Source organism: Nerophis ophidion, linkage group LG21 (assembly GCF_033978795.1).
Source record: "Nerophis ophidion isolate RoL-2023_Sa linkage group LG21, RoL_Noph_v1.0, whole genome shotgun sequence".
Taxonomy (NCBI): domain Eukaryota; kingdom Metazoa; phylum Chordata; class Actinopteri; order Syngnathiformes; family Syngnathidae; genus Nerophis; species Nerophis ophidion.
Window position 1 is genome coordinate 7716322 of NC_084631.1, and position 25952 is coordinate 7742273.

Here is a 25952-nt window from a genome sequence, read left to right on the forward strand (position 1 = left end):
GGCAGCATGAAGCAGGGCTTTTATTGTGAAGATAGGAAATGTGCAGTCGGCCTTTAGAGTTTTGACGGAAGGTACGGCGCGAGAGTCTGTTGAAATAAAAAGTGTTTCTCGCCTTCCTCTCGGTCATATTTTCATAATAATGATCTTGCAGCAGCCAGCGTCATCTCACAAGACCCTCCGGTACCGTGAATGTCATTTAAGTGCCGTCTTGGTGAAGATTGATGATCACTCATTTTTAGGTCTATTTTTTTTAAAAGCCTGGCTGGAGATCGACTGACACACCCCCCGCTGTCGACTGGTAGCTCGCGATCGACGTAATGGGCACCCCTGGCCTAAACTAAACCGGAAGTGCCAAACTAATGACGCGCAGCATTTCCCATCGCCACAAGGTGTCAGTAATAGTCCACAATCAAACGGGCATAACATACTGAGTTGCATCCCAAGAACACCACACCTACTGTGAAGCATGGGGGTGGAAACATTGTGTTTTGGGGCTGTTTTTCTGCTAAGGGGACAGGACAATTGATCCGTGTTAAGGAAAGAATGAATGGGGCCATGTATCGTGAGATTTTGTGCCAAAACCTCCTTCCATCAGTGAGAGCTTTGAATGGTTAACCATAATTTACAATTCAATTCTTTTAAATTCCTTCAATGTGAACTTCTGGATTTTTTTTCTTACATTTTGTCTCTCACAGTTGATGAAAATTACAGACCTCTGTCATCATTTTAAGTGGGAGAACTTGCACAACGGGTGGCTGACTAAATACTCTTTTGTCCCACTCTTGCTGAAATGAAGACTCAGGAACAAATGAGGACTCTTGGATTGGGTTCATTCGGGGGTCACACGTAGTCACGGTGGGAGGAGCCAACCTTGTAAACGTTGTGCTTCTCGCTGAGCGTGTCAAAGACGATGTAGATCTCGTTGAGCATGTCCACCACCTGCATGGGCGTGATGTGGATGCAGATCTCATTGAACTTGACCACGTCGCTGAACAGGATGGTCACATCGGAGAAGACCTGGAACACACGGGGGTCACCATGTCGCGTCGGATGGTAGCAGTCGATTCTTGAAGCTGTCCACCATGACGTACCTGACATGTTTCCAGAGCTGTGATTCCCTTCCTGAGGCGGTCGGCTACAGCCTTAGGGATCATGGCGTACAGCAAGGAGTCGCCTCTCTTCTTCTCTTCATCCAGCTTCTTTATGATTTCCTGCAGCTGAGCGTACTTCTGTTGTTCCTACAAGATTAAAAGCGTATTTATCTGTAAGAGGTTTTTGCTCTATGACCCGATCCAGGATAAGCACAGACAATGGACATTTCCGAACCTGGTCCAGGGCCAGCTGCAGTTCAGCTGACTGCTGCGTGCCAGCCAGGATCAGCTCTCTGCTGGAGTCGTGTAGATTCAAATCGTTGACGTAGACGCCCATCTTGATCATGTCCTCCACTGTCTCAATGCTGCAGAGAGAGGACAAGAGGTTTACTTGAGGCTGCTTGAGACCAAGGTGTAGGCATGTGAAGACATAAGCACGGATGGACTGAGGTCTTACATGGGCGTCCCCAGGAAGATGAGAGAATCCCACTGGGGGACATACTTCATTTGGCCTTTCAGGTGGAGAGGCTTTTTAGGGGGCTCCCGCATGTCTTCAAAGATAGTTTCACTGCATTTGCCTGAGAGGAAAAGAGCTTTTCAGTTTACTTAATCTTCATCTAAACAAAGGATGTAAGATTTATTTGAGAGAAAGATGTTCTGACCTGTGACAGTCTGGAAAGCCAGCAGCTCGATGTCTTCGCCTCCAGAGTTAGCAGAACTGTTGTATTGAGTCAGAGCACTACTGTACTCATGGTCTGTGCCCTTTATCTCCTCTACTGACTTTTGTTCTTCACACGAGACAAAGACTCAGGAGTCAGTATGGCTTTTGGACTCGGTGTGGACTCAGTGTAAGAATGATGTACCTCTTTCTTCTTCCCTTTTGGCTTTCTCGTTTTCCTCCTTTTCTTCGGGCTCCTCTTTGTTCAGTTTAGGAATGTTGACTTTTTGTTTGCTCTCCACCACTGCTTTAGAGACCAGCTCAAAGACGTTGTTCAGGTGGGTGTAGATCTGTCAGGAGCAAGACAAGGTTTCATGTGAGCAAAGTAGTTGTGATGTAGATAAACAAGATGTTTGACCAAACACTCACGTTGTCCCAACTGAACTCCAGCATCGGCCTGACCAGAGTGAACTCCTCGTTGACCTTCTTGCCCTGGAGGTCAGAGAAGACCTCTTTGAGGCCGTCGCCAATGCGGTACATGGTCATGTCGCGCCGGAAGATGACGCTGAAGGGGAACATGTCAAAAAAGATACCTCGCTTCATGGGAAGCTTCTCATAGCTTGGTGCCGTCTTTTGCTGGGGCATGCGGTGCTTGAAGGCGGCATTGTCAAAGTTCATCTTATAGACCTGAACAAGGAAAGGAACGTTCGTGAAACCACTTTCTTTATTCCTGTCCTCCCTAGACATAGCAAGGCAGGGTGCACAAAGCCAAACACTTCAGCAACGAGAGCCAAAGACCAAAGTAGTCTTTGTACAAGCCCTGGAAAAGATGATAGAATCACCAGACTTGGAGGATGTTTGTTCAGTTCTTTATGTCTATGGATGTTCTTATTCATCCAAGTCTCAGGGCATTCAAGCGATTGCAACTGGACTGTTTGGTTTGTCTTAGACATTTTACCTGTCAGCCATGCTCATAGATGGTCAGATCTAGTATTAGACTTAGATGGTTCATATGGACAGAATTTCTAGACGCAGTCAAGGCGTTGAGGGGTTCCGGTTTGGTGGCCATGGGATTAGGTCCCCGCTTTTTGCAGATGATGTGGTCCTGATGGCTTCATCTGGCCGGGATCTTCAGCTCTCACTGGATCGGTTCGCAGCAGAGTGCGAAGCGACCGGAATGGGAATCAGCACCTCCAAGTCCGAGTCCATGGTTCTCGTTTGGAACAGGGTGGAGTGCCATCTCCGGGTTGGGGAGGAGACCCTGTCCCAAGTGGAGGAGTTCAAGTACCTAGGAGTCTTGTTCACAAGTGGGGGAAGAGTGGATCGTAAGATCGACAGGCGGATCGGTGTGGCGTCTTCAGTAATGCGGACGTTGTACCGAACCGTTGTGGTGAAGAAGGAGCTGAGCCGGAAGGCCAAGCTCTCAATTTACCGGTCGATCTACATTCCCATCCTCACCTATGGTCATGAGCTTTAGGTCATGACCGAAAGGATAAGATCACGGGTACAAGCGGCCGAAATGAGTTTGGGTCTCTCCCTTAGAGATAGGGTGAGAAGCTCTGCCATCCGGGAGGAACTCAAAGTAAAGCCGCTGCTCCTCCACATCGAGAGGAGCCAGATGAGGTGGTTCGGGCATCTGGTCAGGATGCCACCCGAACGCCTCCCTAGGGAGGTGTTTAGGGCACGTCCAACCGGTAGGAGGCCACGGGGAAGACCCAGGACACGTTGGGAAGACTATGTCTCCCGGCTGGCCTGGGAACGCCTCGGGATCCCCCGGTAAGAGCCAGACGAAGTGGCTGGGGAGACTGATGCAAAGTGGAAAAGTGTTCTGTGATCTGACGAGTCCACATTTCAATTTATATTTGGAAACTGTGGACGTGGTGTCCTTCGGAAAAAAGAGGAAAATAATCATTCGGATTGTTATAGACGCAAAGTTCAAAAGCCAGCATCTGTGATGGTATGGGGGTGCATTAGTGCCCAAGGCATGGGTAACTTACACATCTGTGAAGGCACCATTAATGCTGAAAGGTCCATACAGGTTTTGGAGCAACATATGTTGTCATCCAAGCAACGTTATCATGGACGCCCCTGCTTATTTCAGCAAGACAATGCCAAGCCACATGTTACAACAGCGTGGCTTCGTAAAAAAGAGTGCGGGTACTTTCCTGGCCCTCCTGCAGTCTAGACCTGTCTCTAATCAAAAATGTGTGGCACATTATGAAGCGTAAAATACGACAGCGGAACGACTGAAGCTCTACATAGAAAAAGAATGGGAAAAAATTCCACTTTCAAAGCTTCAACAATTAGTTTCCTCAGTTCCCAAACATTTATTGAGTGTGGTCTTTGTAGCATATTCAACTGAATATGGGTTAAAAAGGATTTGCAAATCATTGTATTCCGTTTATATTTACATCTAACACAATTTCCCAACTCATATGGAAACGGGATTTGTAAATACTCTGTGATTGTGTGCTGCCGAACATGCTCGTAAACCAGCAATGACATGACGTGACGTGATTCATTAGTATCGCGGTACTATACTAATACCGGTATACCGTACAACCCTAATGGGTAGTATCGTGTTCATTTGGTCATTGATAAACCAGTACTTACCTTTTTAAAGATGTGCTGGTCAAAAGAGAAGTGGCACATCAGAACTTTTAAATCAAAGAGTGAACAGGGGTCACACTGACAATGGTGACCAGTTTCTCTACTGCAGGTGTGTCCAAAATACGGCCCGTGGGCCAAACGCGGCCCACCCACATCTTCAAATTGGCCCAAGTGACGTCATGAGTTTAGTAACAAATCTTGCCCGCAGGAAAATTTCAACAATTTCTAAAGTATAACATTTTAAATGCAGCTATTTTGATACAATCTGGTGGACAAAATGAGTTCTTCCTGATCAATGACTTTTTATGTGTGGAATGTGCAGCATCTATTTATATGACTGAATGCGAACAACCTTGCCTAGTCATAGTGAAAAAAAAAAAAAAATCCAACCAATACAAAATGTAAACAAACATGGTCTCTGGACTTTGTGGATATTATAAAAAAAAAAAAAACGTCCACCATAGAAAAATATCAAAATTATACCCATCCATTACAAATCGTGATGGGAAAATGACCGGTACTTTTTGAGAGGCGGTATAATACCGAATATGATTCATTAGTATCGCGGTACTATACTAATACTGGTATACTGTGGGGCAAATCAAATTTATTTATAAAGCACATTTAAAATTTACCACAGGGGTGGGCAAAGTGCTGTACAATGGACAAGTTAAAAGATAATACGAGGACCGAGCAAACAACAAAACATGATAAAAAAATAAAAAATAAAACATAAAAACAGGTTGACAGCAGGTGTATAATGGGGAGCCATTGCAGGATGGATATCACTTAGTGTTAAAAGCCAAGGAACAAAAGTATGTTTTTAAGAGAGATTTAAAAACAGGACGAGAGGAGGCTTGTCTAACACGGTTTTGTGGGTGGTCTTATTTACAGTGGGGCAAAAAAGTATTTAGTCAGCCACCGATTGTGCAAGTTCTCCCACTTAAAATGATGACGGAGGTCTCTAATTTTCATCATAGGTACACTTCAACTGTGAGAGACAGAATGTGAAAAAAAAAAATCCAAGAATTAACATTGTAAGAATTTTAAAGATTTTATTTGTAAATTATGGTGGAAAATAAGTATTTGGTCAACCATTCAAAGCTCTCACTGATGGCTCAAAATCTCACGATACATGGCCCCATTCATTCTTTCCTTAACACGGATCAATCGTCCTGTCCCCTTAGCAGAAAAACAGCCCCAAAGCATGATGTTTCCACCCCCATGCTTCACAGTAGGTATGGTGTTCTTGGGATGCAACTCAGTATTCTTCTTCCTCCAAACACGACGAGTTGAGTTTATACCAAAATGGATACATGGATGATACAGCAGAGGATTGGGAGAATCACATGTGGTCAGATGAAACCGAAATAGAACTTTTTGGTATAAACTCAACTGGTCGTGTTTGGAGGAAGAAGAATACTGAGTTGCATCCCAAGAACACCATACCTACTGTGAAGCATGGGGGTGGAAACATCATGCTTTGGGGCTGTTTTTCTGCTAAGGGGACAGGACGATTGATCCGTGTTAAGGAAAGAATGAACGGGGCCATGTATCGTGAGATTTTGAGCCATCAGTGAGAGCTTTGAATGGTTGACCAAATACTTATTTTCCACCATAATTTACAAATAAATTCCTACAATGTGAATTCCTGGATTTTTTTTTCACATTCTGTCTCTCACAGTTGAAGTGTACCTATGATGAAAATGACAGACCTCTGTCATCATTTTAAGTGGGAGAACTTGCACAATCGGTGGCTGACTAAATACTTTTTTGCCCCACTGTACATTATATCGACTTTTGGCCCTCAACATTTTTTTTTTTAGCCCAATACGACCCCCAAGTTAAAATGTTTGGACACCCCTGCTCTGTCACCGCATTTAGTCATTCTCCAATAAACATCCGCCTCCAACAAATACTCTCCACTGGCCTCCCTTGGAAGTTGATGTAATCATTACTATTTTAATGGAAGTTGGGTCAAAGTTGAGTGTACGTACCACGTATGTCATCTTTTCTGTCTCTTCTTTGGATAAGATCTCCACTTCGATATCTGTGTTGTAGAACTGCCGGCCCACCTGGGAGAGTTGGCCTGTAGGGGGCGACCACATGCACATTTAATGCAGCAGTAGTATGTGGACATAAGTATTGGGACAGCTAAGCTACCAAACGTGAAAAGTGGAGATTTTCCAGCTAACTGTTCCCACAGACTTTACGTCCGGTGTTCTCAGTACCGCTGCTTCTGTGTGCTTCTAATTGTTTTACAGCTTTCTTTATTCCTTCTCGGACACATTTAGTTGTCTTATCGAACTTACAAAGATCCCACTCTCTCTGTTTCTGTTTCAGTTTCTAGTGAAGCTAAGCCAATCCCGGTCCAAAGATAATGAAGACTCTGTCACCACTTAGTCGCATGGTTATGCGGAGGTGGTTCTCCCGGGATGCAGACGGAAAACTCCGGAGATCGCGTGCAGGTAGGAAATGATTCATTTGCATAAATTATGCGGGGAAATGCAGGATAAACAAAAGCGTGCCGATAGCAAGGGGGGCCGAGCTGAGGAGGCCAGCGCGGGAGTAATCATATGAACAGGAATCAAAAACTGTAGCCGTCGTTAGCTGTTGCGTGATGCAAACAAGGAAGCCAGACTGATTGTGGAATAAATAGGTCTCTGATTAGTGCCCAGGAGCAGGTGAGCGTCCCAAACACTAATTAGAGGAAGACAGACTGATTGTGGAATAAATATCTCTCTGACTAGTGCCCAGGAGCAGGTGAGTGTCCCAAACACTAATCAGAGGTAGCCAGACTGATTGTGGAATAAATAGCTCTCTGATTAGTGCCCAGGAGCAGGTGAGCGCCCGAACACTAATCAGAAGAAGCTAGACTGATTGTGGAATAAATAGGTCTCTGATTAATGCCCAGGAGCAGGTGAGCGTCCCGAACACTAATCAGAGGAAGCCAGACTGATTGTGGAATAAATAGCTCTCTGATTAGTGTCTAGGAGCAGGTGAGTGTCCCGAACAATAACTAAGAGGAAGCCAGACTGATTGTGGAATAAATAGGTTTCTGATTAGTGCCCAGGAGCTGGTGAGCGTCCCGAACACTAATTAAAGGAAGCCAGACTGATTGTGGAATGAATAGCTCTCTGATTAGTGCCCAGGAGCAGGTGAGCGTCCCGAACACTAATTAAAGGAAGCCAGACTGATTGTGGAATAAATAGGTCTCTGATTAGTGCCCAGGAGCAGGTGAGCGTCCCGAACACTAATCAGAGGAAGCCAGACTGATTGTGGAATAAATAGCTCTCTGATTAGTGCCCAGGAGCAGGTGAGCGTCCCGAACACTAATCAGAGGAAGCCAGACTGATTGTGGAATAAATAGCTCTCTGATTAGTGTCCAGGAGCAGGTGAGCGTCCCGAACAATAATTAAGAGGAAGCCAGACTGATTGTGGAATAAATAGGTTTCTGATTAGTGCCCAGGAGCTGGTGAGCGTCCCGAACACTAATTAAAGGAAGCCAGACTGATTGTGGAATGAATAGCTCTCTGATTAGTGCCCAGGAACAGGTGAGCGTCCCGAACACTAATTAAAGGAAGCCAGACTGATTGTGGAATAAATAGGTCTCTAATTAGTGCCCAGGAGCAGGTGAGCGTCCCGAACACTAATCAGAGGAAGCTAGAGTGATTGTGGAATAAATACGTCTCTGTTTAGTGCCCAGGAGCAGGTGAGCGTCCCGAACACTAATCAGAGGAAGCCAGACTGATTGTGGAATAAATAAGTCTCTGTTTAGTGCCCAGGAGCAGGTGAGTGTCCCAAACACTTATTAAAGGAAGCCAGACTGTGGAATAAATAGCTCTCTGATTAGTGTCCAGGAGCAGGTGAGCGCCCCGAACACTAATCAGAGGAAGCTAGAGTGATTGTGGAATAAATAGCTCTCTGATTAGTGCCCAGGAGCAGGTGAGCGTCCCGAACAATAACTAAAGGAAGCCAGACTGATTGTGGAATAAATAGCTCTCTGATTAGTGTCCAGGAGCAGGTGAGCGTCCCGAACAATAATTAAGAGGAAGCCAGACTGATTGTGGAATAAATAGGTCTCTGATTAGTGCCCAGGAACAGGTGAGCGTCCCGAACACTAATTAAAGGAAGCCAGACTGATTGTGGAATAAATAGGTCTCTGATTAGTGCCCAGGAGCAGGTGAGCGTCCCGAACACTAATCAGAGGAAGCTGGAGTGATTGTGGAATAAATACGTCTCTGTTTAGTGCCCAGGAGATGGGGAGCGTATTGAACACTTATTAGAGGAAGCCAGACTGATTGTGGAATAAATAAGTCTCTGTTTAGTGCCCAGGAGCAGGTGAGTGTCCCAAACACTTATTAAAGGAAGCCAGACTGTGGAATAAATAGCTCTCTGATTAGTGCCCAGGAGCAGGTGAGCGTCCCGAACAATAACTAAAGGAAGCCAGACTGATTGTGGAATAAATAGCTCTCTGATTAGTGTCCAGGAGCAGGTGAGCGTCCCGAACAATAATTAAGAGGAAGCCAGACTGATTGTGGAATAAATAGGTCTCTGATTAGTGCCCAGGAACAGGTGAGCGTCCCGAACACTAATTAAAGGAAGCCAGACTGATTGTGGAATAAATAGGTCTCTGATTAGTGCCCAGGAGCAGGTGAGCGTCCCGAACACTAATCAGAGGAAGCTGGAGTGATTGTGGAATAAATACGTCTCTGTTTAGTGCCCAGGAGATGGGGAGCGTATTGAACACTTATTAGAGGAAGCCAGACTGATTGTGGAATAAATAAGTCTCTGTTTAGTGCCCAGGAGCAGGTGAGTGTCCCAAACACTTATTAAAGGAAGCCAGACTGTGGAATAAATAGCTCTCTGATTAGTGTCCAGGAGCTGGTGAGCGTCCCGAACACTAATCAGAGGAAGCTAGAGTGATTGTGGAATAAATAGGTTTCTGATTAGTGCCCAGGAGCAGGTGAGCGTCCCGAACACTAATCAGAGGAAGCCAGACTGATTGTGGAATAAATAGGTTTCTGATTAGTGCCCAGGAGCTGATGAGTCGGGTGAGATTTGGAGGTGGGTGTCATGTCCTCGTCAGTAAGGTCCGACACCTCAGCTGTGACGTCACCTTTGACAAACTGCGTGAAGCCCTTGCGGGTGCTGCGGTAGTGCAGCGTCAAGCTGGTCTCGCACTCCTCCTCCACGCAGAAGCTCGGCGGCTGGACTTTGGGGAAGGAGAAGCGGAAGTACTCGTGCAGGTTGTCCAGTTCGTTGATGAAGTCGCGGACGTTTCGTCCCAAAACCTGCAAACATCAAAGACCGGGTATGGCGCTAATGTGATCAGAGAGTAGAAGACTTATTGCTCTGTCTTTGGAGGACCTTCAGGATCCGCTCATAGCCGTAGTTCCCGATCCTCTTCACCATGTAGACTCCGAAGGCGTACATCAGCTCGTCGTGGGTTTTTCCCAACACTTCACCCGCGGCCTTCGCTAGACGCAGGATCAGGTTGTCACTAGAGGGAGTGGGTAGTCGGTTCGTTAATTGGTTAGCTAGTTAGTTAGCGGCCCAATTTCAACTGATTTGCATATGTTTAAAAGCAAACAAGAAATGGATCTTCATTAATAACTGAGAGTAATTACTTTTAAGGCCAATCAGTAGGAACCATACTTGCCAACCCTCCCGGATTTTCCGGGAGACTCCCGAAATTCAGCGCCTCTCCCAAAATTCAGGCGGAGCTAGAAGCCACGGCCCCCTCCAGCTCCATGCAGCGTGTCGGCCCAATGACGTCATAACTTTAGAATGATCAAGGGCCAGTTTTTGGTTTCTTATGTGGGTTTATTAACAACACACAACAACAGCAGTCACGTTTTCGTCTACCGTAAAGCAGTTTGTCTGCCGTAAACAGCAATGTTGTGACACTCTGAAACAGGACAATACTGCCATCTACTTTACATGCACCACAACACCTCCAGGTAACTTCAACCCTTTACTAATACGCTCCTCCATTCACATCCCATCTCCCCGGATTGTAAATAACCTAATGTAAATAATCGAATGTACTTCTAATGTATATACTTGTTCTTATGCTATCTGAACTCACTATGTTCTCTGCTCGCTGTACATATCCTACTAAGTCACACCTACACATTTATCTGTTGATGCAATTGTTGATGACTGAAAAACTGATATCAACCAAAGCTTTTCATCTCACCCCCCGGATTGTAAATAATGTAAATGATTTAATGTATCTACTATGATGATTAACTTGTGTGATGACTGCATTATGCTGATAGTATATATTTGTACCATGAATTGATTCACATGGACTTAAACAAGTTGAAAAACGTATCCGGGTGTTACCATTTAGTGGTCAATTGTACGGAATATGTACTGTACTGTGCAATCTACTAATAAAAGTATCAATCAATCATGCACATGTGACAATAACATCTACGGCTTTTAGAGAGTGCAGTGAACAACTGCGCACACAACAGCTGTAAATATACTCCTCCCCTCTTAACCACGCCCCCCACCTCCCGAAATCGGAGGTCTCAAGGTTGGCAAGTATGGTAGGAACTGATACCCATTTTCCTGGGTAACTAAGGTTCCCCCTGCATTTTGTGCGAATTATATATTTCAAAGTGTTCTTTCTTAATCCATAGTCATGTTTAAAGCAGATAATATGTTCCCATGTGAACACTTTGGGTCTTTATGTTGTGTCCATTAGTAAACTCTTTGTTTCACCTTGAAGGTGTCATGATCCTGTCGTCCAGATCATGTTTTGTGTTTTCTGTTTGTTTTGGACTCTTTTACTTCCTGTTTGTGCACCTCCTGAGTTACTTATGATTTTCACCTGCCTCTGTTGTTCGGGACACTCACCCGTTTGTAATCAAGAGACACTATTTAAGCCTGCTTATGCCGGTCACTCGTCCCGGCTTCTTTGTTTTGCTTCACGCTGCTGTTACGAAAGTTTTTGGCTTGCCTCCTAACTCATGCTAAGTTTAGCTTCAAGTGCTATCGGCACCTTGGTCCGTGGGTTGTTTTCTGTTTTGTACCTCTTCGATTCTTTTATCAAGATTAAATCATGTACACGGTGGAAGAGGGGTTAGTGCGTCTGCCTCACAATACGAAGGTCCTACAGTCCTGGGGTCAATCCCAGGCTCGGGATCTTTCTGAGTGGAGTTTGCATGTCCTCCCCGTGAATGCGTGGGTTCCCTCCGGGTACTCCGGCTTCCTCCCACTTCCAAAGACATGCACCTGGGGATAGGTTGATTGGTAAAAATAAATTGGCCCTAGTGTGTGAATGTGAGTGTGAATGTTGTCTGTTTATCTGTGTTAGCCCTGCGATGAGGTGGCGACTTGTCCAGGGTGTACCCTGCCTTCCACCTGATTGTAGCTGAGATAGATACTCCAAAAGGGAATAAGCGGTAGGAAATGGAAGGATGGATAAATCATGTTCCTACCTGCAAGTTCTGTCCGGAGTCATCCGTTTGCATCCCGGGGGAACAAACCTCGCAGTAAGCTGCAACTCTGCCATGACAGAAGGTGGCGTACTATCCGCGTCGGGGTATAACATATTCCCTTTTCTGTGGAGGAGGCCTTATCGGTTTGGAATAATCAGGCTGTATTTATTTCTGGGCAAGATGGGGCCGTTTTCGTACTAAATAAGCTGACTTTTCCCGTTTTTGATTTTCAGACCGCTTCTTGATGCCGCTATTAACGCATTGTAAGGCTGGTCTCCTACAACTCTAGTAAAAACTTGATAATATTGCTATTCTATCTTGATGATCCTTCTTACTCAACATATGTCATCTGAAAGAATTTGGCATTGACCACTGTTTTTTATTCCCTGAGAGGGAGACTGGTCTGATGCAACAATTTCCACTAAAAAGGTGGGACTTTCAAAATGTTCCAGCAACCGTGTGGTTGACCCGACCGCTGATTGGTTGAACTCAGTTCCTAAAACGTTGTTTTCGAACCCAACAAACACCATAACAGTGTGCGAGACGACTTGTTTATTACTTGTCAAGGCCTAATCTTTTAACACCAGACCTTTTTTCATGTTTGGCTTCCAATCTGCCTGATGAATATGGTGGCAGTGAAGGGTCACAACAACTTCACAACACAACGTTAAGCGACAATGAAAGTGACTGCTGGAAATTGTGTTAGATGTAAATATAAACCGAATACAATGATTTGCAAATCCTTTTCAACCCATATTCAGTTGAATTCACTACGAAGACAAGATATTTGATGTGCAAACTCATAAACTTTTTTGCAAATAATAATTAACTTAGAATTTCATGGCTGCAACACGTTTCAAAGTAGTTGGGAAAGGGCATGTTCACCACTGTGTTACATTACATTTTCTTTTAACAACACTCAGTAAACGTTTGGGAACTGAGGAAACTAATTGTTGAAGCTTTGAAAGTGGAATTCTTTACCATTCTTGCTTGATGTACAGCTTAAGTTGTTCAACAGTCCGGGGTCTTGTTGTCATATTTTGCGCTTCATAATGCGCCACACATTTTCGATGGGAGACAGGTCTGGACTGTAGGCGGGCCAGGAAAGTTCCCGCACTCTTTTACCACGAAGCCACGCTGTTGTAACACGTGGCCTGACATTGTTTTGCTGAAATAAGCAGGGGCGTCCATGAAAACGTTGCTTGGATGACGACATATGTTGTTCCAAAACCTGTATGGACCTTTCAGCATTAATGGTGCCTTCACAGATGTGGAAGTTACCCATGCCTTGGGCACTAATACACCCCCATACCATCACAGATGCTGGCTTTTGAACTTTGCGCCTATAACAATCGGGATGGTTATTTTCCTCTTTGTTCCGGAGCACACCACGTCCACGGTTTCCAAATATAATTTGAAATGTGGACTCGTCAGACCACGGAACACTTTTCCACTTTGCATCAGTCCATCTTAGGTGAGCTCGGGCCCAGCGAAGCCGGCGGCGTTCCTTTGTGTTGTTGATAAATGGGTTTTGCTTTGCATAGTAGGGTTTTAACTTGCACTTACAGATGTAGCGACCAACTGTGGTTACTGACAGTGGTTTTCTGAAGTGTTCCTGAGCCCATGTGGTGATATCCTTTACACACTGTCGGTTTTTGATGCAGTACCGCCTGAGGGATCAAAGGTCCGTAATATCATCGCTTACGTGCAGTGATTTCTCCAGATTCTCTGAAACTTTTGATAATTTTACGGGCCGTAGATGGTAAAATCCCTAAATTCCTTGCAATAGCTCGTTGAGAAATGTTGCTCTAAAACTTTTCGACAATTTGCTTACAAAGTGGTGACCCTCACCCCATCATTGTTTGTGAATTACTTAGCATTTCATGGAAGCTGCTTTTATACCCAATCATGGCACCCACCTGTTCCCAATTAGCCTAGGTGTTTGATAAGCATTCCTCAACTTTATCAGTATTTATTGCCACCTTTCCCAACTTTTTTGTCACGTGTTGCCGGCATCAAATTCTAAAGTTAATGATTATTTGCAAATAAAAAAGATGTTTATCAGTTTGAACATCAAATATGTTGTCTTTGTAGCATATTTACTACTGAATATGGGTTGGAAATGATTTGCAAATCATTGTATTCTGTTTATATTTACATCTAACACAATTTCCCAACTCATATGGAAACGGGGTTTGTATACTATATTGTCAAAAGTATTTGGCCACCTGCCTTGACTCACATATGACCTTGAAGTGCCATCCCATTGCTAACCCATAGGGTTCAATATGATGTCTGTACACCTTTTGCAGCTATTACAGCTTCAGCTCTTCTCGGAAGGCTGTCCACAAGGGTTGCGAAGTGTGTTTGTAGGAATTGGTGAGGTCACATATTGTCGTTGGTAGAAAAGGCCTGGCTCTCAGTCTCCGTTCTAATTCATCCCAAAGGTGTTCTATCGGGTTCAGGTCAGGACTCTGTGCTGGCCAGTCAAGTTCATCCACAATGGACTCTGTCATCCATCGGCACTCTGACCCCGTATCTCAGCGACTGTGTCACAAACCCGGGGGTAAAGTTCGATTCGGATTTTAAACTCGAAAAACAAATCAGCATCCCAAAGGTGTTCTATCGGGTTCAGGTCAGGACTCTGTGCTGGCCAGTCAAGTTCATCCACAACGGACTCTATCATCCATCGGCACTCTGACCCCGTATCTCAGCGACTGTGTCACAAACCCGGGGGTAAAGTTCGATTCGGATTTTAAACTCGAAAAACAAATCAGCATCCCAAAGGTGTTCTATCGGGTTCAGGTCAGGACTCTGTGCTGGCCAGTTAAGTTCATCCATAACGGACTCTGTCATCCATCGGCACTCTGACCCCGTATCTCAGCGACAGTGTCAGAAACCCGGGGGTAAAGTTCGACTCGGATTTTAAACTCGAAAAACAAATCAGCATCCCAAAGGTGTTCTATCGGGTTCAGGTCAGGACTCTGTGCTGGCCAGTCAAGTTCATCCACAACGGACTCTGTCATCCATCGGCACTCTGACCCCGTATCTCAGCGACTGTGTCACAAACCCGGGGGTAAAGTTCGACTCAGATTTTAAATAAAAAAAAAAAATCGGCAGCGTCGTTCAAAAAAGCTTTTATCAATTATGCCAAATAGCGAAAATGACCTTGAAATTAATTTACGCCTTTATCTCGAATGGTTTAGACTACTGCAATGTTCTGTATGTCGGCATTAGCCACGCCTCCCTCGCCGGCCTGCAGCTCGTGCAGAACTCTGCTGCTCGTCTGTTAACACACCCCCGAAGACGTGAGCACATCACCCCTATATTAGCGTCCCTTCACTGGCTCCCTGTGCGTTATCGAATCAATTTTAAACTCCTTCTATTTGCTTTTAAATGTCTAAACAACCTGGAACGACCTACCTCTGAGTGTTAGACAAGCCTCCAAACACGACAAGTTGAGTTTATACCAAAATGGATACATGGATGATACAGCAGAGGATTGGGAGAATATCATGTGGTCAGATGAAACCAAAATAGAACTTTTTGGTATAAACTCAACTTGTCGTGTTTGGAAGAAGAAGGATACTGAGTTGCATCCCAAGAACACCACACCTACTGTGAAGCATGGGGGTGGAAACATCATGCTTTGGGGCTGTTTTTCTACTAAGGGGACAGGATGATTGATCCGTGTTAAGGAAAGAATGAACGGGGCCATGTATCGTGAGATTTTGAGCCATCAGTGAGAGCTTTGAATGGTTGACCAAATACTTATTTTCCACCATAATTTACAAATAAATTCTTTAAAATTCCTACAATGTGAATTCCTGGATTTTTTTCCCACATTCTGTCTCTCACAGTTGAAGTGTACATATGATGAACATTACAGAGCTCTGTCATCATTTTAAGTGGGAGAACTTGCACCATTGGCTGACTAAATACTTTTTTGCCCCACTGTAAATAAGACCACCCACAAAACCGTGTTAGACAAGCCTCCTCTCGTCCTGTTTTTAAATCTCTCTTAAAAACATACTTTTGTTCCTTGGCTTTTAACACTAAGTGATATCCATCCTGCAATGGCTCCCCATTATACACCTGCTGTCAACCTGTTTTTATGTTTTATTTTTATTTTTTTATCATGTTTTGTTGTTTGCTCGGTCCTCGTATTATCTTTTAACCTGTCCATTGTACAGCACTTTGCCTACCCCAGTGGTAAATTTTAAATGTGGGGCGCCATAGCTCGGTTGGTAGAGTGGCCGTGTCAGCAACTTGAGGGTTGCAGGTTCGATTCCCGCTTGTGCCATCCTAGTTACTGCCGTTGTGTCCTTGGGCAAGACACTTTACCCACCTGCTCCCAGTGCCACCCACACTGCTTTAAATGTAACTTAGATATTGGGTTTCACTATGTAAAGCGCTTTGAGTCACTTGAGAAAAGCGCTATATAAATATAATTCACTTCACTAAATAAATTTGATTTGTAGCTGAGATAGGCGCCAGCACCCCCCGCGGCCCCGAAAGGGAATAAGCGGTAGAAAACGGATGGATGGATGATTTGATCCATGTCTTTATGGACCTTGCCTTGTGCACTGGTGCACAGTCATGTTGGAAGAACTGTTCCCACAAGGTTGGCAGCATGGAATTGTCCAAAAATGTTTTGGTATCTTGGAGCATGCAAAGTTCCTTTCACCGGAACTAAGGGGCCAAGCCCGACTCCTGTAAAACAACCCCACACCATAATTCCTCCTCCACCCAATTTCACACTCAGCACAATGCAGTCGGAAATTTACCGTTCTCCTGGCAACCTCCAAACCCAGACTCGTCCATCAGATTGCCAGATGGTAAAGCGTGATTCGTCACTCTCGAGAACACGTCTCCACTGCTCTAGAGTCCAGTGACGACGTGCTTTACCCACGCTTTGCATTGGACTTAGTGATGTATGGCTTAGATGCAGCTGCTCGGCCATGGAAACCCGATCCATGAAGCTCTCTGCGTACTGTACGTGGGCTAATTGGAAGGTCACATGAAGTTTGGAGCTCTGTATCAACTGACTGTGCAGAAAGTCTTTGCACTATGCGCTTCCCTGTCAGTTTACCTGGTCTACCACTTGGTGGCTGAGTTGCTGTTGTTCCCAAACTCTTCCACTTTCTCATAATAAAGCCGACAGTTGACTTTGGAATATTTAGGGGTGAGGAAATTTCACCCAAAGACATGCACCTGGGGATAGGTTGATTGGCAACACTAAATTGGCCCTAGTGTGTGAATGTGAGTGTGAATGTTGTCTGTCTATCTGTGTTGGCCCTGCGATGAGGTGGCGACTTGTCCAGGGTGTACCCCGCCTTCCGCCCCATTGTAGCTGAGATAGGCGCCAGCGACCCCAAAAGGGAATAAGCGGTAGGAAATGGATGGATGGACATTTCATGACTGGATTTTTTTGCGCAAGTGGCATCCTATGAGAGTTCCACGCTGGAAATCACTGAGAGCGGCCCATTCTTTCACAAATGTTTGGAGAAACAGTCTCCATGCTTAAAAGCCTTCTGAAATTAGATTTTCTTTTTCAAACGGGGATAGCAGGTCCATTCTATGTGTCATACTTGATCATTTCGTGATATTGCCATATTTTTGCTGAAAGGATTTAGTAGAGAACATCGACGATAAATTTCGCAACTTTTGGTCGCTAATAAAAAAGCCTTGCCTGTACCGGAAGTAGCAGACGATGTGCGCGTGATGTCACGGGTTGTGGAGCTCCTCTCATCTGAACATTGTTTACAATCATGGCCACCAGCAGCGAGAGCGATTCGGACTGAGAAAGCGACGATGTCCCCATTAATTTGAGTGAGGATGAAAGATTCGTGGATGAGGAAAGTGAGAGTGAAGGACTAGAAAAAAAGAAGAAAAAAAGGACTAGAGGGCAGTGGGATAGAATCAGATAGGGGAGAGGCGCCGTGGCAGGACCAACCGCAACAAGGGATAGAGCCATACCGCTTTGAACCCAACGGTGACGGTCAGGAGGACGCTGCTGATATTGATGCTCGAGTAGCACACGACATAGATCGCCTTCAGAATACAGAATGCCATTCATCCATGCATCCATTTTCTACCGCTTATTCCCTTTCGAGGTTGCGGGGGGCACTGGCGCCTATCTCAGCTACAGTCGGGCGGAGGGCGGGGTACACCCTGGACAAGTCGCCACCTCATCGCAGGGCCAACACAGATAGACAGACAACATTCACACTCACATTCACACACTAGGGCCAATTTAGTGTTGCCAATCAACCTATCCCCAGGTGCATGTCTTTGGAAGTGGGAGGAAGCCGGAGTACCCGGAGGAAACCCACGCATTCACGGGGAGAACATGCAAACTCCACACAGAAAGATCCCGAGCCTGGATTTGAACCCAGGACTGCAGGACCTTCGTATTGTGAGGCAGACGCACTAACCCCTCTGCCACCGTGAATACAAAATGGTAAAATGTTATTTATTAATACACATAATACACAGTACTTTTGTGTCTGTGGTCTAATCCAATCCAATCCAACCGTGTTCGCTTGACATCTCTGTTCCATAGTAAAGCTTGACTGCCATCTTTCGGGAATGTAAACAATGAAACACCGGCTGTGTTTGTGTCGCTAAAGCCGGCCGCAATACACCGCTTCCCACCTACAGCTTTCTTCTTTGATGTCTCCATTGTTCAGTGAACAAATTGCGAAAAATTAACCAACACAGACGTCCAGAATACTGTGGAATTTCGCGATGTAAACAGACGACTTAATAGCTGGGAACGATGCTGGCACAAAATGTCCTCTACAATCCGTGACATCATACCGAGGCTTTTTCGGCGCGAAATTTAAGATTGCACTTTAGTAAGGTAACCCGGCCGTATTGGCATGTGTTGCAATGTTAATATTTCATCATTGATGTATAAACTATCAGACTGCGTCGTCGCTAGTAGTGGCTTTCAGTAGGCCTTTAAGTGCTTCATTTTAGGACACCTGATTCTGATCACTTGGACGGGTGGCCGAATACAAAGACTTTTGGCAATATAGTGTATGTTCTCAACGGAAGTCGGAAGAGTAAGTGAAAGGGGTTCCACTGCCTTGTTTCGGTTCCTTGCCTTGTTGCTTAACGTTGTTGTGTTATGGTTTTCTGTAAAATGTCCACGACTCACCTCTGAGACCATTTCAGACACGGTTTATGCGCAGAGTCGACAGCCGGTTGTAACGATTTGCTCGGAAGCAGCTGGGAGCAAGTATTACTACTTGCCACTTTTATACTTGCATTTTGTGAATGCACCTGACACTCGTTTGAAAAAACTGAATACTGTGAGTTAAGTTTAATTACTGGTTGTGGCAACCTCGACCACTTTGTATGCAAAGGCAAACTGTCCATCTTTATCAGTACGCAGATTTCCTCCATGTATGGTTTAATTTATTAATCACTTCTCGGTCTGGTTACCCCTTATTTACAGTGGGGCAAAAAAGTATTTAGTCAGCCAGCGATTGTGCAAGTTCTCCCACTTAAAATGATGACAGAGGTCTGTAATTTTCATCATAGTTACACTTCAACTGTGAGAGACAGAATGTGGGGGAAAAAATCTAGGAATTTTTAAGAATGTATTTGTAAATGATGGTGGAAAATAAGTATTTGGTCAACCATTCAAAGCTCTCACTGATGGAAGGAGGTTTTGGCTCACGGTGCGGATGTTCTCCCGAAATGTGTTTGTCATTCTTGTTTGGTGTGGGTTCACAGTGTGGCGCATATTTGCAACAGTGTTAAAGTTGTTTATACGGCCAGCCGCAGTGTGACCTGTATGGCTGTTGACCAAGTATGCTTTGCATTTACTCATGTGTGTGAAAAGCCATTGATATTGTGTAATTGGGCTGGCACGCAAAGGCAGTTCCTCTTAAGGCACGCCCCCAATATTGTTGTCTGGACGGAAATCGGGAGAAATTCGGGAAAACGGTTGCCCCGGGAGATTTTCTGCGAGACGCAACTGCTCTGTACTTCTCCCTACGTCCGTGTACCACTCTGTACAGTGGCCTTTTAAAAAGTCATAAATTTTACTTTTTACTTTTTGATACCGATAATTTCCAATATTACTTTTTAAAGCATTTATCGGCCGATAATATCGGCAGTCCGATATTATCGGACATATCTACTCACGACCTATCGATCTATCTTAGATAAGCTAGTGCAGGGGTCACCAACCTTTTTGAAACCAAGAGCTACTTCTTGGGTACTGATTAATGCGAAGGGCTACCAGTTTGATACACACTTAAATACATTGCCAGAAATAGCCAATTTCCTCAATTTACCTTTAATAAATAAATCTATTGTGTGTATGTGTGTGTGTGTATATATATATATATATATATATATATATATATATATATATATATATATATATATATATATATATATATATATATATATATATATATATATATGTTATATATAGATATATGTGTATGTGTATATATATATATATATATATATATATATATATATAATATAGTTTTTTTTGTAGAGAATAAATGATGAAATAAAACACTTAATTGGTTTAAAAGAGGAGAAAACAGGAAAAAAATGAAAATTTTATTTTGAAACAATTTCGACTCTTTAAAATTCAAAATTCAACCGAAAAAAAAGAAGAGAAAAGCTAGCTAATTCGAATCTTTTTGAAAAAATTAAAATAATTTATGGAACATCCTTAGTTATTTTTCCTAATGAAGATTTATTTTAGAATTTTGATGACATGTTTTAAATAGGTTAAAATCCAATCTGCACTTTGTTAGAATATATAACAAATTGGACCAAGCTATATTTCTAGCAAAGACAAATCATTATTTCTTCTAGATTTTCCAGAAATTTTATTTGAAAAGAAATTCAAAAGACTTTGAAATAAGATTTAAATTCCATTCTACAGATTGTATAGATTTGTCAGAATTTTTTATTTTATTATTTTAATCATAAGTTTGAAGAAATATTTCACAAATATTCTTCTTTGAAAAAACAGAAGCTATAATGAAGAATTAAATTAAAATGTATTTATTATTCTTTACAATAAAAAACATAAATTTACTTGAAAATTAATTTAAATTGTCAGGAAAGAAGAGGAAGGAATCTAAAAGGTAAAAAGGTATATGTGTTTAAAAATCCTAAAATCATTTTTAAGGTTGTATTTTTTCTCTAAAATTGTCTTTCTGAAAGTTATAAGAAGCAATGTAAAATAAATGAATTTATTTAAACAAGTAAAGACCAAGTCTTGACAATATTTTCTTGGATTTTCAAATTCTATTTGAGTTTTGTCTCTCTTAGAATTAAAAATGTCCAGCAAAGCGAGACCAGCTTGCTAGTAAATAAATAAAATTAAAAAAATAGAGGCAGCTCACTGGTAAGTGCTGCTATTTGAGCTATTTTTAGAAAAGGCCAGCGGGCGACTCATCTGGTCCTTACGGGCTACCTGGGGCCCGCGGGCACTGCGTTGGTGACCCCTGAGCTAGTGTATACTGTATATCTTATTATATAATATATTATATATATATATATATATATTGTATTTGACCCAACTCTCCCATTTGAGACACACATTAAAAGCGTTACTAAAACAGCCTTCTTTCGTCTCCGTAATATCGCTAAAATTTGTTCCATTTTGTCCACTAGCGACGCTGAGATCATTATTCATGTGTTCGTTACATCTCGTCTCCATTACTGTAAAGTATTATTTTCGGGTCTCCCTATGTCTAGCATTAAAAGATTACAGTTGGTACAAAATGTGGCTGTTGGACTTTTGCGGTCATCTGCGGTCCCCTCCAAGGTTTCTCGTGGTGCGCATTGGGTTGAGTTGTTTCTGAGCCGACGATGTCGTTGTGGCTTGTACAGCCCTTTGAGACACTTGTGATTAAGGGCTATAGAAGTAACATTTATAATGATAATCAGAATCAGACATACTTTATTAATCCCCGATGGGAAATTAAAATTTTCAGCACAATCTCATTCAAGGTGAAACATTACAGGGAGACAGAACAGGATCATAATAATAATAATGGATTAGATTTTATATAGCGCTTTTCAACCATTCACACCTGGTGGTGGGTTTCACTGTGTAAAGCGCTTTGGGTCACTAGAGAAAAAGCGCTATATAAATCGAATTCACTTCACTTTACTTATTGAGTTATATAAACAAGTTAAACAGTTTACTTACAGACTTATCTTTTCCAAGGCTTGTAAGAGTTAACACAACTCGTCTACTTCTCCTTGTTTGTGAACTGAACTAACATCGTAAAGCAGGGGTGCCCACACTTTTTCTGCAGGCGGGCTACTTTTCAATTGACCAACTCGAGGGGATCTACCTCATTTATATATATCATTTATATTTATTTATTTATGAAAGAGACATTTTTGTAAACAAGTTAAATGTGTTTAATGATAATACAAGCATGTGTAACACATATAGATGTCTTTCTTTCACGAAGACAAGAATATAAGTTGGTGTATTACCTGATTCTGATGACTTGCATTGATTGGAATCAGACAGTAATGATGATAACGCCCACATTTTCAAATGGAGGAGAAAAAAAGTTGTCCTTTCTGTACAATACCACATGAAAGTGGTTGGTTTTTGGCATCTAATTCATCCAGCTTCCATACACTTTACAAGAAAAACATTGGCGGCAAATTCCGTAGCTTGCTTGATTGACATTCACGGCACCCGAGGGTCTTGTGAGATGACGCTGGCTGCTGCCAGTTCATTATTATGAAAAAATGACAGAGAGGTAGGCGAGAAACACTTTTTATTTCAACAGACTTTCGCGCCGTCCCTTCCGTCAAAACTCTAAAGGCCGACTGCACATTTCCTATCTTCACAATAAAAGCCCTGCTTCATGCTGCCTGCGCTAACAAAATAAGAGTCTTTCTGAGGGATTGCTTGTGCACGCTAGTTTTCCGAGACTCTGTATTTAGTTAGCGCAGGCAGCATGAAGCAGGGCTTTTATTGTGAAGATAGGAAATGTGCAGTCGGCCTTTAGAGTTTTGACGGAAGGTACGGCGCGAGAGTCTGTTGAAATAAAAAGTGTTTCTCACCTTCCTCTCGGTCATATTTTCGTAATAATGATCTTGCAGCAGCCAGCGTCATCTCACAAGACCCTCCAGTACCGTGAATGTCATTTAAGTGACGTCTTGGTGAAGATTGATGATCACTCATTTTTAGGTCTATTTTTTTTAAAAGCCTGGCTGGAGATCGACTGACACACCCCCCGCGGTCGACTGGTAGCTCGCGATCGACGTAATGGGCACCCCTGATCTACAAAGATACAAAGAATTGCTATTGCGACATCCGGTGGACACATTTAGAACAGCAGTTTCTTTCTGTACGTTTGACACCGCTGTTTTAGAATGTCTGAAAAAAATGAGGATTTTAAATTATATATACAAAACTCCCCCACCAAAAAACTGTTTTGATATGAAATAATCCACAGGTGAATGAATAATGCAAGTTGTGGTATTTGAAGTTGTGCAGTTTGTACACAAATCAATCGAATCATTCGTTTCTTCTTCCTGAACAGGTTCAATCAATCAATCAATCAAAGTTTATTTATTTTGCCCTAAATCGCAAGTGTCTCAAATGCTAAATGGGTTATACTTGTGTAGCGCTTTTCTACCGTTTTTTTTTAAGGAACTCAAAGCGCTTTGACACTGTTTCCACATTCACCCATTCACACACACATTCACACACTGATGGAGGGAGCTGCCATGCAAGGTGCTAACCAGGACCCATCAGGAGCAAGGCTGAAGTGTCTTGCTCAAGGACACAACGGACGTGATTAGGATGGTAGAAGGTGGGGATTGAACCAGGAACCCCCTTAATCACAAGTGTCTCAAAGGGCTAGAGAAGCCACAACGACATCCGCATCTCAGATCCCACGTCAGGCCAAGAAAAAACTCAACCCAAAGGGATACAATGAGAAACCTTGGAGAGGACTGCAGATATGGAGACCCCGCCCCTGGGTGACCGGTGGAATGGACGTCGAGTGGTTCAGGGTTTGTGTGCAGACAAAGTTTTTTTGAACGAAAGATGTCTCTTACCTGTGGACAGTTTCAGTCTTTTGTCAGAGCTGTCGTAGCATCCTGTTGTGACATGGAAGTCAGGAGGCAGTTAAGTGATGAGGGTGCATACATGATTCCCCACACACCCGGGACACAATCCTTAATCCGTGACCGCAGATACAGTGGGGCAAAAAAGTATTTAGTCAGCCACCGATTGTGCAAGTTCTCCCACTTTAAAATGATGACAGAGGTCTGTAATGTTCATCATAGGTACACTTCAACTGTGAGGGACAGAATGTGGGGGAAAAAATCCAGGAATTCACATTGTAGGAATTTTTAAGAATTTAAAAACTTCAAACAAGGAAGATCTCTGGCTCTCACAGACCTGTAACTTCTTCTTTCAGAAGCTCTTCTGTCCTCCACTCGTTACCTGTATTAATGGCACTTGTTTGAACTCGATATCTGTATAAAAGACACCTGTCCACAGCCTCGAACAGTCAGACTCCAAACTTCACTATGCCCAAGACCAAAGAGCTGTCGAAGGACACCAGGAAAATAATTGTAGACCTGCACCAGACTGGGAAGAGTGAATCTACAATAGGCAAGCAGCTTGGTGTGAAAAAATCAACTGTGGGAGAGCAATTATCAGTAAATGGAAGACAAACAAAACCACTGATAATCTCCCTCGATCTGGGGCTCCACGGAAGATCTCATCCCGTGGGGTCAAAATGATCATGAGAACGGTGAGCAAAAATCCCAGAACCACACGGGGGGACCTGGTGAATGACCTGCAGAGAGCTGGGACCAAAGTAACAAAGGTTACCATCAGTAACACACTACGCCGACAGGGAATCAAATCCTGCAGAGCCAGACGTGTCCCCCTGCTTAAGCCAGTGCATGTCCAGGCCCGTCTGAGAGAACGTGGATGATACAGCAGAGGATTGGGAGACTGTCATGTGGTCAGATGAAACCAAAATAGAACTTTTTGGTATAAACTCGACTCGTCGTGTTTGGAGGAAGAAGAATACTGAGTTGCATCCCGAGAACACCACACCTACTGTGAAGCATGGGGGTGGTAACATCATGCTTTGGGGCTGTTTTTCTGCTAAGGGGACAGGGCGATTGATCCGTGTTAAGGAAAGAATGAACGGGGCCATGTATCGTGAGATTTTGAGCCATCAGTGAGAGCTTTGAATGGTTGACCAAATACTTATTTTCCACCATAATTTACAAATAAATTCTTTAAAATTCCTACAATGTGAATTCCTGGGTTGGTTTTTTTTTCCACATTCTGTCTCTCACAGTTGAAGTGTACCTATGATGAAAATTACAGACCTCTGTCATCATTTTAAGTGGGAGAACTTGCACAATCACTGGCTGACTAAATACTTTTTTGCCCCACTTGTGGTCGGATAACTTCCTTTTTGAAGGTTTAAAGGTCGGCTTTTTTTTTTTTTTTTAGGCACATCACACCAGGAAGCTACGACCGGTCCGAGACAATCTCTTACTCAGAGAGACGTGCACCTAGAACCTTCGAAACCATCAACTTTATTAACAAAGACACAAACATTAAGAGCATCCAGAACCTCCCAACGTCCCCCAAATGAGGAACCTACTTGTACATCTGATGCCTGACAAACTTCAGGTGAGGGATCTCGGCTCGGTTCTCAATCAGCCGCCACACGTCCTCGCCGTAGGATTCGTTGATGTAGTCGTTGACCGCCTCCAAGTACAGGCCGTACATCTTCACGGGGCTCGGTGCTGCCCGACTTAACTGCTCAGCTGAGGAGAGGTTCTTCTTGTCAGAGTGGACCAGACTGGAGCTCACCTCGGTGCTGCTCAACCTCATGAAAACCTCAGCCAGCCTCTTCAGGACACGAGCTCCATTCAAAGAAGTAGAAGAAGAACCCAACAGGAGCTGACTGACTGACTGAGCGGGCGGGCGGCCACGGATCCGAGCGTCCCGGCAGCAACCCGGCAGGTCAGAACCAGGCGGAGAGCCAAAAGTGCGGTACCAGCAAAGGTCTTCAAAGTGTTGTGTCGCCTGGAGCTCAACCTCAACATGGACCCCCGCTCAGAGTGTGCACCTGCAGGTGA

General features: G+C 43.6%; 1 protein-coding gene and 1 long non-coding RNA gene across 2 annotated transcripts in view; one reads left to right on the plus strand and one right to left on the minus strand.

Moving 5' to 3' along the window:
* LOC133539661 (soluble guanylate cyclase 88E-like) overlaps window positions 1–25813 on the minus strand; it is a 35576-nt gene extending 9763 nt beyond the window's left edge. The window contains exons 1-11 of the mRNA XM_061881723.1: window positions 25472–25813; window positions 9730–9862; window positions 9479–9653; window positions 6357–6448; window positions 2179–2436; window positions 1955–2099; window positions 1754–1879; window positions 1549–1669; window positions 1327–1456; window positions 1092–1238; window positions 871–1017 (exon numbers count right to left, since the gene is read on the minus strand). Of these exons, the coding sequence (XP_061737707.1) occupies window positions 871–1017; window positions 1092–1238; window positions 1327–1456; window positions 1549–1669; window positions 1754–1879; window positions 1955–2099; window positions 2179–2436; window positions 6357–6448; window positions 9479–9653; window positions 9730–9862; window positions 25472–25704 (1707 nt within the window). The 5' untranslated portion in view covers window positions 25705–25813. The remainder of the gene's footprint in view (window positions 1–870; window positions 1018–1091; window positions 1239–1326; window positions 1457–1548; window positions 1670–1753; window positions 1880–1954; window positions 2100–2178; window positions 2437–6356; window positions 6449–9478; window positions 9654–9729; window positions 9863–25471) is intronic.
* On the plus strand, window positions 798–25952 carry LOC133539662 (uncharacterized). Its single transcript, XR_009803464.1, has 3 exons — window positions 798–1939; window positions 6703–6827; window positions 25318–25952. It is a non-coding gene; the product is annotated as an uncharacterized LOC133539662 (long non-coding RNA).